The 14,544-nt window shown below is 44.3% G+C and overlaps 1 protein-coding gene across 7 annotated transcripts in view; it reads right to left on the bottom strand.

The window, feature by feature from the left end:
* LOC137651552 (solute carrier family 22 member 15-like) overlaps nt 1-14,544 on the bottom strand; it is a 221,822-nt gene that overhangs the window by 61,562 nt on the left and 145,716 nt on the right. For all 7 annotated transcript variants that reach the window (XM_068384795.1, XM_068384781.1, XM_068384783.1 and 4 more), the window contains one exon: nt 11,207-11,440. In XM_068384795.1, the coding sequence (XP_068240896.1) occupies nt 11,207-11,440 (234 nt within the window). The remainder of the gene's footprint in view (nt 1-11,206; nt 11,441-14,544) is intronic.

The raw sequence follows: 14,544 nt of genomic DNA, 5'->3' as shown, positions 1-14,544 counted from the left end.
CCAGGAGGGTAACCAGGGGCATTGTGGAGGACCAAGAGACATTTCAATGGAAGGTTTTTCTCAGCCAAATATTATTTGGCTGCCGGACCAAAGCACAGATTAACCCATTCTGTGAAGAAATGCTGGGTGACCCAAGATTTAGCATTAGCGCGCCACATCACTTGCAGTTTCTCTTTCAAGATCCCTTGGGTCTTGAAAGCACGTGGGTTTTCAGAGTGGTACACAAGCAGTGGCTTGACCTTACAGTCACCGCTAGTGTTGGCACACAAGGCTAGAGTTAACCGGTCCTTCATGGGTTTATGGCCCGGTAGTCTCTTCTCCTCTGCTGTGATGAGAGTCCTCCTGGGTATCTAATTCCAGAAAAGGCCAGTTTCATCGCAGTTGAAGACTTGTTGGGGGATGAAGCCATGTTGGGCGATAACCGAGGCAAAGGTTGTGATGAAGTCCGCCGCGGCTTTCGCGTCGGAACTTGCTGCTTCCCCATGCCTCACAACCGAGTGTATCCCAGTCCTTTTCTTGAAATTATCCGGCTAGCCACGACTGGCTTTGAAGGTTTCCGCTGGCGTCGAAGTCTCCCCTTTCTTGCTTGCTTCCTTTCAAGTCATCATAGATTTGAATGGCCTTCTCGCATATGATTATCTCTGTCACGCTATCTCCCACCAACTGTTTCTCCTTTATCCAGATCAAAAGAAGCCTCTCCATCTTGTTGTGAATATCACTACGCAGCTTGGAAAGGATGTTTACTCCTTTGGAAGGCTTGGTGTTCTTTATAGCATCATTCTGCTTGAGGATGGTACATATAGTCGATGTACTCCTCTCGTAATGGCTCGCCAGCTCAGTCACTTTTACTCCACTCTCTTGTTTTGCAATTATTTCATGTTTCATCTCCATTGTCATCATACGATTTTTCTTCTCACTACCCTTGTTTGCACTCGCTTGCTTTGGACCCATTGTTTATTCACTTAATTCTGCACTGATTCACGCAAAAAACACATAAAGCAAACAATACGGCTGATGCTCGGAGATAACTTCACGCGACGGATATCCGACGGGAAAGACCGAGTGATGCTGTCCTTGGGAGCAGCCTCTCACACACGCGGCCACCTGGTTGCCGCATAGGGAACTACTGTACCTTGTAACTCAGAACAAAACTTTGGTTGGAACTCTCCTCGTATCTCAATTTTCTCGTATGTTGGGTCACTCGTATCTCAAGGTATTACCGTAAACTTGAATCGAGTTCATCTCCAAATTTTAATGGGGTTGTCCATAAATTTTGTCAAAATTCGTCAAGTAGTTTTGACATTATCTTTAAAATGGCGAAAAATGCAAATCCGGATCTGGATCAACTCTGAAATTTAATGGGGTTATCCATGACCGAAGATCTATCTGCAGTGAAAATTTCGTCAAAATCCGTCGAGTAGTTTTTACGTTATCTTTAAGATGGCGAAAAATACAAATCCGGATACAGATCATCACCAAAATTTAATGGGGTTGTCCATGACCTCATATCGATCTGTAGTGACAATTTCGTCAAAATCCATCGAGTAGTTGTAGCATTATCTTTAAAATGGCAAAAATTGCAAAACCGGGTGAGGATCATCTCTAAAATTTAATGGGGATGTCCATGACCTAGGATCTATAAGTGGTGAAAATTTTTTCAAAATCCGGCGGGTAGCTTTGACATAATCCTGTACTCAGATACACATAAAAATAAATAAATACCCTGTAAATAATCTATAATCCAGTTCGTCTCTAAAATTCAACGGGGTTGTCCATGACCTAAGATCTATGTGGTGAAAATTTCGTCAAATCCATTTAATAAGTTTGACATTATTTTTAAAATGGTGAAAAAGAAAAAAGCCAGATCCAGATCATCTCCTTAATTTAATGGGGTTGTCCATGACCTAAGATCTATCTGTAGTGAAAATTTCATCAAAATCCGTCGAGTAGTTTTGACGTTATTTTTAAAATGGCGAGAAATGCAAATCCAGATCCGGATCATCTCCAAGATTAATGGGGTCGTCCATGACCCAAGATCTATAAGTGGAGAAAATTTCTTCAAAATCCGTCAAGTAGTTTTGACATTATCTTTAAAATGGCGAAAAATGTTATTTTCCTTAGTAAAATAAATTTTTGAATATACTTACCTGGTGATCATGTAGCTGCAGCTCTGCTGCCCGACAGAAAAAACCTACGGGCGGGATACGCCAGCGATCGCTATACAGGTGGGGGTGTACAACAACAGCGCCATCTGTCGAGTAGGTACTCAGGTACTTCTTGTCAACAAGAACCAATTTTCTCCTCGGTCCACTGGGTCTCTATGGGGAGGAAGGGAGGGTCCTTTAATTCATGATCACCGGGTAAGTATATTCAAAAATTTATTTTACTAAGGAAAATAACATTTTTCAATATTAATCTTACCCGGTGATCATGTAGCTGATTCACACCCAGGGGGGTGGGTGGAGACCAGCATACATATTAACAATAGAAGCTAAGTATCCCGTATTTCATTTTAGCAGTTATTCATAATAACAAACATAAAATAAATAAGTACCTGGTAAGGAAGTCGACTTGAACTATTACTCTGCCTTTTTAAGTACGTCTTCCTTACTGAGCCTCGCGATCCTCTTAGGATGCTGAGCGACTCCTAGGTGCTGAAGTATGAAGGGCTGCAACCCATACTAAAGGACCTCATCACAACCTCTAATCTCGGCGCTTCTCAAGAAAGAATTTGACCACCCGCCAAATCAACCAGGATCCGAAAGGCTTCTTAGCCTTCCGTACAACCCAAAAACAACAATAAAAAGCATTTCAAGAGAAAGATTAAAAAAGGTTATGGGATTATGGGAATGTAGTGGTTGAGCCCTCACCTACTACTGCACTCGCTGCTACGAATGGTCCCAGGGTGTAGCAGTTCTCGTAAAGAGACTGGACATCTTTAAGGTAAAATGATGCGAACACTGACTTGCTTCTCCAATAGGTTGCATCCATTACACTCTGCAGAGATCTGTTTTGTTTGAAGGCCACTGAAGTAGCGACAGCTCTAACTTCATGTGTCCTTACCTTCAGCAAAGCATGGTCTTCCTCATTCAGATGAGAATGGGCTTCTCTAATCAAAAGTCTGATGTAATAAGAAACTGCGTTCTTCGACATCGGTAAAGCAGGTTTCTTAATAGAACACCATAAAGCTTCTGATTGTCCTCGTAATGGCTTCGTACGTCTTAAATAGTACTTAAGAGCTCTTACTGGGCATAGTACTCTCTCTTGTTCGTTTCCAACCAAACTGGACAGACTTGGAATCTCGAACGATTTGGGCCAAGGACGAGAAGGGAGTTCGTTTTTAGCTAAAAAACCAAGCTGTAAGGAACATGTAGCCGTTTCAGATGTAAATCCTATGTTCCTGCTGAAGGCGTGTATCTCACCGACTCTTTTAGCTGTTGCTAAGCAAACGAGGAAAAGAGTCTTCAAAGTGAGATCTTTAAAAGAGGCTGATTGAAGCGGTTCGAACCTTGCTGACATCAGGAACCTTAAAACCACGTCTAAGTTCCAACCTGGTGTGGCTAACCGACGCTCCTTTGAGGTCTCAAAAGACTTAAGGAGGTCCTGTAGATCTTTGTTGTTGGAAAGATCTAAGCCTCTGTGGCGGAAGACTGCTGCCAACATGCTTCTGTAACCTTTGATCGTAGGAGCTGATAGGGATCTTACCTTCCTTAGGTGTAAAAGGAAGTCAGCTATCTGCATTACAGAGGTACTGGTTGAGGATACTGAATTCGCCTTGCACCAGCTTCGGAAGACTTCCCATTTTGACTGGTAGACCTTGAGAGTGGATGTCCTCCTTGCTCTGGCAATCGCTCTGGCTGCCTCCTTCGAAAAGCCTCTAGCTCTTGAGAGTCTTTCAATAGTCTGAAGGCAGTCAGACGAAGAGCGTGGAGGCTTGGGTGTACCTTCTTTACGTGCGGCTGACGCAGAAGGTCCACTCTTAGAGGAAGAGTCCTGGGAACGTCTACTAGCCATTGCAGTACCTCGGTGAACCATTCTCTCGCGGGCCAGAGGGGAGCAACCAACGTCAACCTTGTCCCTTCGTGAGAGGCGAACTTCTGCAGTACCTTGTTGACAATCTTGAACGGGAGGAACGCATAAAGGTCTAGATGGGACCAATCCAGAAGAAAGGCATCTACGTGAACTGCTGCTGGGTCCGGAATCGGTGAGCAATAATTTGGGAGCCTCTTGGTCATCGAGGTAGCGAACAGATCTATGGTGGGCTGACCCCACAGGGCCCATAGTCTGTTGCAAACATTCTTGTGAAGGGTCCATTCTGTAGGGATGATCTGACCCTTCCGGCTGAGGCGGTCTGCCATGACATTCATGTCGCCTTGAATGAACCTCGTTACAAGCGATATCTTTCGATCTCTTGACCAGGTGAGGAGGTCCCTTGCGATCTCGAACAACGTCCTCGAATGAGTCCCTCCTTGCTTGGATATGTACGCCAAGGCTGTAGTGTTGTCGGAGTTCACCTCCACCACCTTGCCTAGAAGGAGGGACTTGAAGCTTCTCAAGGCCAGATGAACTGCCAGTAGCTCCTTGCAGTTGATGTGTACTGCTCTTTGATCCGGATTCCACGTGCCCGAGCATTCCCGACCGTCCAGTGTCGCACCCCAGCCCGTGTCCGATGCGTCCGAGAAGAGAAGGTGGTCGGGGGTCTGAACAGCCAGTGGTAGACCTTCCTTGAGAAGAATGTTGTTCTTCCACCAAGTCAGTGCAGACTTCATCTCTTCGGATATAGGAACTGAGACCGCTTCTAGCGTCATGTCCTTTCTCCAGTGAGCAGCTAGGTGATACTGAAGGGGTCGGAGGTGGAGTCTCCCTAACGCGATGAACTGGTCCAGCGATGAAAGTGTCCCTATTAGACTCATCCACTGTCTGACTGAACATCGGTTCCTTTTCAGCATGCTCTGGATGCATTCTTGGGCTTGACTGATTCTGGGGGCCGACGGAAAAGCCCGAAAAGCTTGACTCTGAATCTCCATACCTAGATAGACTATAGTTTGGGATGGGACGAGTTGGGACTTTTCTATATTGACCAGGAGACCCAATTCCTTGGTCAGATCCCTAGTCCATTTGAGATTCTCCAGACAGCGACGACTTGACGCAGCTCTTAAAAGCCAGTCGTCCAAATAGAGGGAGGCTCTGATGTCTGCTAGATGCAGGAATTTGGCAATATTCCTCATCAGTTTGGTAAACACTAGAGGTGCCGTGCTTAGGCCAAAGCACAGGGCTTGGAACTGGTAAACCACCTTCCCAAAGACGAACCTTAGGAAAGGTTGGGAATCTGGGTGGATGGGGACGTGAAAGTACGCGTCCTTTAGGTCTAACGAGACCATCCAGTCTTCCTTCCTGACCGATGCTAGCACCGACTTCGTCGTCTCCATGGTGAACGTCTGCTTGGTGACAAAGACATTTAGAGCACTGACGTCCAGCACCGGTCTCCACCCTCCTGTCTTCTTCGCTACTAAGAAGAGACGGTTGTAGAAGCCCGGGGATTGATGGTCCCGGACTATGACTACCGCTCCCTTTTGTAGCAAGAGAGACACCTCTTGCTGTAAAGCTAGCCTCTTGTCCTCCTCTCTGTACCTGGGAGAGAGGTCGATGGGAGTTGTTGCTAGAGGGGGCTTGCGCAAGAATGGAATCCTGTACCCCTCTCTGAGCCACTTCACAGACTGTGCGTCTGCACCCCTGTTCTCCCAGGCCTGCCAGTAGTTCTTGAGCCTGGCTCCCACTGCTGTCTGGAGAAGAAGGCAGTCAGACTCTGCCTTTTGAGGACTTGGAACCCTTCTTCTTTTTGCCACGTTGACTATCGGCACGGGTACCTCCTCTGCTGGAGGTTCTGCCACGAAAGGGCGGAATGAACCTAGACGCTGGTGTGTCCATCCTAGGTCTAGGCATGGAAGGTAAAGCTGTGACTTTACGTGCGGATGACGCCACCAGGTCATGGGTGTCTTTCTGGATCAACGAGGCGGCAATCCCCTTGATCAGCTCTTCAGGAAAGAGACACTTGGATAGCCGAGCAAACATTAGCTCTGACTTCTGACATGATGTGATCCCCGCCGACAAGAAGGAGCAAAGGTGATCTCGCTTCTTAAGAACTCCAGACACGAAAGAAGCCGCAAGCTCGCCAGACCCATCCCGAATGGCTTTGTCCATGCATGACATGATGAGCATGGCAGAGTCCTTATCCGAAGGGGAGGTCTTCCTGCTCAACGCTCCCAAACACCAGTCCAGGAAAATGAAGATCTCAAACGCACGGAAAACTCCCTTCAAAAGATGGTCCATGTCCGAAAAGGTCCAGCACATCTTGGAGCGTCTCATAGCCAGTCTGCGGGGAGAGTCTACCAGACTTGAGAAGTCGCCCTGGGCAGAGGCAGGAACTCCCAAGCCGAGAACTTCTCCCGTGGCATACCAGACGCTAGATTTGGAAGCAAGCTTGGTCGGTGGAAAGATGAAGGATGTCTTCCCAAGTTGCTTCTTGGCCTGCAACCACTCTCCCAGTACCCTTAAAGCTCTCTTGGATGAGCGCGCGAGTACGAGCTTCGTAAAGGCAGGAGCTGCTGACTGCATGCCTAAAGCGAACTCAGAGGGAGGCGAGCGAGGGGCTGCAGACACAAACTGGTCCGGATACAACTCCTTAAACAGGGTAAGGACTTTCCTAAAGTCTAAGGAGGGCGGCGTAGTCTTGGGTTCATCTATGTCGGAGTGTTGATCGTCCAAATGCGCAGCTTCGTCGTCATCAGAGATTCCTTCATCCGAATGCTGAGGAGGAAGCGGCAAAGGAGGAGAAGAAAGCTGAACGGCTGAATCCGGCAGTACGGGTGCATGCGTAGCTGCACTGGATCCAACATCATGCCGCTGCTGGTCAGTCTGAGAGCTGGCAACAACAAAAGCGGAGTGGTGGTGCGTGGTGGGGACTGCCGTGGGTTGCGGAGACTGCCGCATTGCGTCAAAACACGGCAGCTTGACAGCACCTTCCCACTGCTGATGCGGTAGCTCACGCATGTCAACGGAGGGTGCCGCACGTCGGCTAACGTCAACATGCGTCTGGCAGGGTTGACTGCGCATCGGTGGTGGAGCTCTCACAGCCGGAGTGTGGGAGCAGGCAGCCGCAGTGTCAGCTGAGCGCACAACCGTGGCAGGTTGTAGGTTAACGGGTGCAGCGTCAACCTTCTCAGCATGATACTCCTGCATGAAGGAAGCTAGCTGAGTCTGCATAGACTGCAGCAAAGACCACTTAGGGTCTACAGTGGTTGGTGCGGCAACAGACGGAGTGATTGCCTGCTGCGGAACCCCTCTACCTCTCTTGGGAGGTGTGCAGTCTTCGGAAGACTGCGGCGAGTCCGAACTGACCCAGTGGCTACACCTGGGCCGTTGGACTCGCTCGGAAGGGACCTTGCGCTTGAGAGGTCGTGAGACCTTGGTCCAGCGTTTCTGACGAGAAACTTCTTCCGCAGACGAGGAATGAATGGGCTCACTCGTCTGTTTGTGGGTGGGACGATCTCTGCAAGATACGTCCGCAACCACTGAGGGTACATCTGTACGCTGATCAAGGTCTGTCGAACCCTTTGGTCCTTCGACATTGCTTCTCCCCTGGGCTTGGGAGCTTGCAAGAGGTCCCGGACTGGGAGGACGACTGGCACGAACAGATGCACCCTCATGCATAACACTGACACTTTTCACAGCACTTGCACTCACTACACTTCCCACTGCACTTTTCTCCTTCAACTCTTTGACGTCGGCCAAGAGTTGATTGCGGTCATTCGCTAATGACTCAACCCTGTCACCAAGAGCCTGAATGGCACGCATCATGTCCGCCATCGAGGGTTGCTGAGAGCTAGTAGAAGGGTCGGGAGTAACCACTACAGGGGAAGGAATAGGTTGTGGGGCATGGGGAGAGGAAAAATCAAAAGAGCGAGACGAACTCCTCCTGATCCTATCCTTCTCTAGCCTACGTGCATTCTTAGGGAATTCTTGAAAATCGAATTCCGAAAGCCCAGCGCATTCCTCACATCGATCTTCCAATTGACAGGCTTTACCCCTACAATTGGAACAAACGGTGTGAGGATCTATAGAGGCCTTCGGAAGACGCCTAGAACAGTCCCTAGCGCTACACTGCCTGTACTTGGGGACTTGAGTAGGGTCAGACATCTTGAATTAGTCAAAGGGGGAAATCCAAAATCTATCCAAGTCGTCAACAAATAATCCAAAATCTAATCAATAAAGCTTGATAAGGTATTGATAATAACTCCTGTACAGCGAAAGCTAATAACTAGAGAGAATACATCACCAAAAAGCGTGAAAATCAACTCCAGAAACAACAGCGTATCAAGTAGGTCTTGCCGGTGGCACGACAGAGAGAAAATTGGTTCTTGTTGACAAGAAGTACCTGAGTACCTACTCGACAGATGGCGCTGTTGTTGTACACCCCCACCTGTATAGCGATCGCTGGCGTATCCCGCCCGTAGGTTTTTTCTGTCGGGCAGCAGAGCTGCAGCTACATGATCACCGGGTAAGATTAATATTGAAAAATGCAAAACCGGGTGCGGATCATCTCCAAAATTTAATGGGGATGTCCATGACCTAAGATCTATATGTGGTGAAAATTTCATCGAAATCCGGTGAGCAGTTTTGACAATCCTGTACACAGATACATAGAAAAATAAATAAATATCCTGTAAATAATCTAGAATCCAGTTCAAGATCTATCTGCTGTGAAAATTTCATCAAAATCCATCGTGTAGTTTTGACATTGTTTAACATACATACATATACCAAAGGCACTTCCCCCAATTTTGAGGGGTAGCCGACATCAACAATGAAACAAAACAAAAAAAAGGGGACCTCTACTCTCTACGTTCCTCCAGCCTAACCAGGGATTCAGCCGAGTTCAGCTGGTACTGCTAGGGTGCCACAGCCCAACCTCCCACATTATCCACCACATATGAAGCTTCATAATGCTGAATCCCCTACTGCTGCTACCTCCGCGGTCATCTAAGGCACCAGAGGAAGCAGCAGGGCCTACCGGAACTGCGTCACAATCGCTCGCCATTCATTCCTATTTCTAGCACGCTATTTTGCCTCTCACATCTATCCTCCTATCACCCAGAGCTTTCTTCACACCATCCATCAACCCAAACCTTGGCCTTCCTCTTGTACTTCTCCCATCAACTCTTGCATTCATCACCTTCTTTAGCAGACAGCCATTTTCCATTCTCTCAACATGGCCAAACCACCTCAACACATTCATATCCACTCTAGCCGCTAACTCATTTCTTACACCCGTTCTCACCCTCACCATTTCATTCCTAACCCTATCTACTCGAGATACACCAGCCATACTCCTTAGACACTTCATCTCAAACACATTCAATTTCTGTCTCTCCATCACTTTCATTCCCCACAACTCCGATCCATACATCACAGTTGGTACAATCACTTTCTCATATAGAACTCTCTTTACATTCATGCCCAACCCTCTATTTTTTACTACTCCCTTAACTGCCCCCAACACTTTGCAACCTTCATTCACTCTCTGACGTACATCTGCTTCCACTCCACCATTTGCTGCAACAACAGACCCCAAGTACTGTACTTAAACTGATCCACCTCCTCAAGTAACTCTCCATTCAACATGACATTCAACCTTGCACCACCTTCCCTTCTCGTACATCTCATAACCTTACTCTTACCCACATTAACTCTCAACTTCCTTCTCTCACACACCCTTCCAAATTCTGTCACTAGTTGGTCAAGCTTCTCTTCTGTGTCTGCTACCAGTACAGTATCATCTGCAAACAACAACTGATTTACCTCCCATTCATGATCATTCTCGCCTACCAGTTTTAATCCTCGTCCAAGCACTCGAGCATTCACCTCTCTCACCACTCCATCAACATACAAGTTAAACAACCACGGCGACATCACACATCCCTATCTCAGCCCCACTCTCACCGGAAACCAATCGCTCACTTCATTAAAATGGCCGTAAATGCAGAGCCGGATCCGGATCATCTCCAAAATTTAATGGAGTCGTCCAAGACCTACGATCTATCTATGGTGAAAATTTTGTCAAAATCCGTTAAGTAATTTTGGCATTATCTTTAAAATAGTGAAAAATAGAAATCCAGATTCAGATCATCTCAAAAAATTCAAAGGGGTTGTCCATGACCTAAGATTTATCTACAATGAAAATTTTGTTGAAACCCGTAGGGTAGTTTTGAAATTCTCTTTAAAATGGCAAAAAAATGCAAATCCGGATCCAGATCCAGATCACCGCCAAAACTTCATGGGGTCGTCTATAACGTAAAATCTATCTGTGGTGAAAACATCATCAAAATCTTTTGAGTAGTTTTGACGTACTGTAATCTGGTCCACAGCCACACAGATAAATAAATAAATAAACAAACTAGAATTCAGTTCATCTTCAAAATTTAATGGGGTCAATGTCTTGAGATCTATCTGTAGTGAAAATTTCGTCAAAATCCGTCGAGTAGTTTTCACGTTATCTTTGAAATGGCGAAAAATATGAAAATTTTGTCAAAATCCGAGTAGTTTTGATGTAATCCTGTACACAGAAGCACAGACAAATAAATGAATAAATAAACTCGAATCCGGATTCGGATCATCTCCAGAATTTAATGTGGTTGTCCATGACCTAAGATCTCTGTGGTGGAAATTTCGTCAGAATCTGTCAAGTACTTTTGGGGTAATCCTGTTCACAGATACAGAGACAGACAAATAAATAAACCGACTCGATTACATATTCTCCTTGGCAGAGTTAATAATGATCAACTATAGATACTGTATAAAGAAAGACAACTCTTCAACATAACTAAAAAAAGCAGTAAAAATTATGGAATAGACTAAAAAATGTTGAAAACCTGCATCTTTATGAATCCATGGATTCCTGTGGTTTCAATTTTATACTAAAAAGTTATCAAAACTGTGAACTAAGTTGAAAACTGGCTCAAAAATCAAAACTAGATCATTCAAATCTCATCCTTTGCCCAATCAATGACATGGAAATTTAAGGTACATTATAAGTGAAGGTATGAAACTAGAAATATATAAACAAAATAGAGAGCATTCATCATAATACAAATAAATGTTGTCTCACATAAAACAAAAATCTTAACATTTTAGATTTTAATAAACTTACCATGAATAAATTTGGATAAGCGTTAGCATTAAAACGTAAGGATGATGAATAAAATTCCTCATGCCTTGGGAATTTTTGACCTTGGAATCCTCACCACCACTACTAGTAGTTACTTCCCAATGACTGGGAAGCTCATCCAGTTTCCCATTTTTTTTCGCAATGAGTTCTAAGACTTTCTTTGCTTCTACTTGCTGACCTGCGACTACCAACCAACGAGGACTTTCTGGTACAAGACTGAAAAACAAATTATTACACTAATAATTCTATTGCATTTTATTTCTAAAAACAATCTTATCCTATAATGTAATGATTTAAAAATTCAAACATATTTTACAAACAAAGCAGACCTCAACATTTCTGAAGGCTATATTTTCTTTAGACGTGCAGAAGACAAAAGCACCATAAAGCAAGATAAGGCAAAAAAATTAACCTACATCATCCAAAAATACACAACTTTTATTTCACATATAACAGCTAATAAAATATTTGAGAATTGAGTCATTCAATATACAAGAGAAATCTTGCAAGTGTCTTGCCACTAGACAAAAGCACCTCCACTCAGGAAGTCACAAGTACCATTTTCTGCCTTAAGGAGCTAAATGAAACAAATCAAAATTCAAAGAGAAAAGAGCACTTCAAATAAAATAGATTAAAAAAAAAACTATCTAATAGTATTAAATGTATTAATATTAATAACCTGGAGTTGGACAAAAGTTACATCATGTAGATTAGGTTACCTGAGATTCTGTGGGCCTATAGGTGGGGTGCTTAATAATCTGTAGAAACTTTGTCCATAACTGTGACATAAAAATCTTCACAAATTTCATCTTCTGTATGAATAGTTGCCTATAAAATCATGCCCTTAAGATTTTATTTGAAATATGTTCTAACCAAGGCCAGTGTTCATGAAATTAAAAACTTAAGTTTATTGGATAAATGGCAGTCTTTTGCTTGAAACTTAGATGACAAGTGCGGATTATGGGAATAATGATTTAACATTAGTTGCATTTCAAAATCCCTACTTATTGTTTCTTGAAAAAACATTGTAGATTTAACTACTGTATTTATGGGGAGGAAGATCAGTAATTACCTCTATTTGTCCACATTTCTTGTGTTCACTTGATTGCTATTCTGACTACCGAGATATATATCTTTTATTGCATATAATATTCATTGATATTTGTCTACTCATTTTTTATATCCTGACACAGCAAAAATATTTCACTGATTTCTTTCCATAACATGTTTTCTGCAATAAAACATTTCTATGTATATGTTACACTGTTAGTGATGACCTGCATTCTTGGTATACAGGAATTTTATCACATGGGATATTCATAAAATGTTTGTGAGCCAAACAAATGCAAAAAATTAAGATGAGAAAACTGCTTTAATATTATTTTCTTCTCAATATAATGAAGATAAAATGTTATTTTTATTACTAAAATAAATTTTTGTTGCCCGACAGAAATCTACGGTCGGGATACGCCAGCGATCGCTATACAGGTGGGGGTGTACACAACAGCGCCATCTGTGGTCAGGTACTCCAGTACTTCTTGTCAACAAGACCTCAATTTTCTCCTCGGTCCACTGGTTCTCTATGGGGAGGAAGGGCGGGTCATTTAAATCATGATCATCGGGTAAGTATATTCAAAAATTTATTTTAGTAATAAAAATAACATTTTTCAATATTAAACTTACCCGATGATCATGTAGCTGATTCACACCCAGGGTGGTGGGTGGAGACCAGTATACATGTTAACAAAGAAGCTAAGTATCCCGTATTTCATTTTTATTAGTTATTCAAAAATAACAATAAAAAATAAATAAGTACCTGGTAAGGAAGTCGACTTGAACCATTACTCTGCCTTTAATAAGTACGTCTTCCTTACTGAGCGTAGCGGTCCTCTTAGGATGCTGAACGACTCTTAGGTGGCTAAAGTATAAAGGGCTGCAACCCATACTAAAGGACCTCATCACAACCTTTAACCTCGGCGCTTCTCAAGAAAGAATTGACCACCCGCCAAATCAACAAGGATGTGGAAGGCTTCTTAGCCGACCGTACAACCCATAAAAAGTATTCAAGAGAAAGGTTAAAAAGGTTATGGGATTATGGGAATGTAGTGGCTGAGCCCCCACCTACTACTGCATTCGTTGCTACGAATGTTCCCAGGGTGTAGCAGTTCTCGTAAAGAGACTGGACATCTTTGAGATAGAATGATGCGAACACTGACTTGCTTCTCCAATAGGTTGCATCCATAACACTCTGCAGAGAACGGTTCTGTTTGAAGGCCACTGAAGTAGCCACAGCTCTCACTTCATGTGTCCTTACCTTCAGCAAAGCAAGGTCTTCTTCCTTCAGATGAGAATGTGCTTCCCTAATCAGAAGCCTGATTTAGTAAGAAACTGAGTTCTTAGACATTGGAAGAGAAGGCTTCTTGATAGCACACCAAAAGGCTTCTGATTGTCCTCGTAAAGGTTATGACCTTTTTAGATAGTACCTAAGAGCTCTAACTGGGCAAAGTACTCTCTCCAGTTCGTTCCCCACCAAGTTGGACAGGCTTGGGATCTCGAACGACTTAGGCCAAGGACGTGAAGGAAGCTCGTTTTAGCAAAAAACCGAGCTGCAAGGAACATGTAGCCGTTTCAGATGTGAAAACTATGTTCCTGCTGAAGGCGTGGATCTCACTTACTCTTTTAGCTGTTGCCAAGCACACGAGGAAAAGAGTTTTTAATGTGAGGTCCTTAAAAGAGGCTGATTGGAGAGGTTCAAATCTTGATGACATAAGGAACCTTAGGACCACGTCTAGATTCCAGCCTGGAGTGGACAACCGACGTTCCTTTGAGGTCTCAAAAGACCTAAGGAGGTCCTGTAGATCTTTGTTGGTGGAAAGATCCAAGCCTCTGTGGCGGAAAATCGCTGCCAACATACTTCTGTAACCCTTGATCGTAGGAGCTGAAAGGGATCTTACGTTCCTTAGATGTAACAGGAAGTCAGCAATCTGGGTTACAGTGGTACTGGTTGAGGAAACTGCATTGGCCTTGTACCAGCTTCGGAAGACTTCCCATTTAGACTGATAGACTCTGAGAGAGGATGTCCTCCTTGCTCTGGCAATCGCTCTGGCTGCCTCCTTCGAAAAGCCTCTAGCTCTTGAGAGTCTTTCGATAGTCTGAAGGCAGTCAGACGAAGAGCGTGGAGGTTTGGGTGTACCTTCTTTACGTGAGGTTGACGTAGAAGGTCCACTCCTAGAGGAAGAGTCCTGGGAATGTCGACCAGCCATTGCAGTACCTCTATGAACCATTCTCTCGCGGGCCAGAGGGGAGCAACCAACGTCAGC

The sequence above is a fragment of the Palaemon carinicauda genome, chromosome 1, assembly GCF_036898095.1.
Source record: "Palaemon carinicauda isolate YSFRI2023 chromosome 1, ASM3689809v2, whole genome shotgun sequence".
In the NCBI taxonomy this organism is placed as follows: domain Eukaryota; kingdom Metazoa; phylum Arthropoda; class Malacostraca; order Decapoda; family Palaemonidae; genus Palaemon; species Palaemon carinicauda.
Note: the sequence above shows the minus strand (reverse complement) of the source record. Positions and strands in the feature narration are given on the sequence as shown.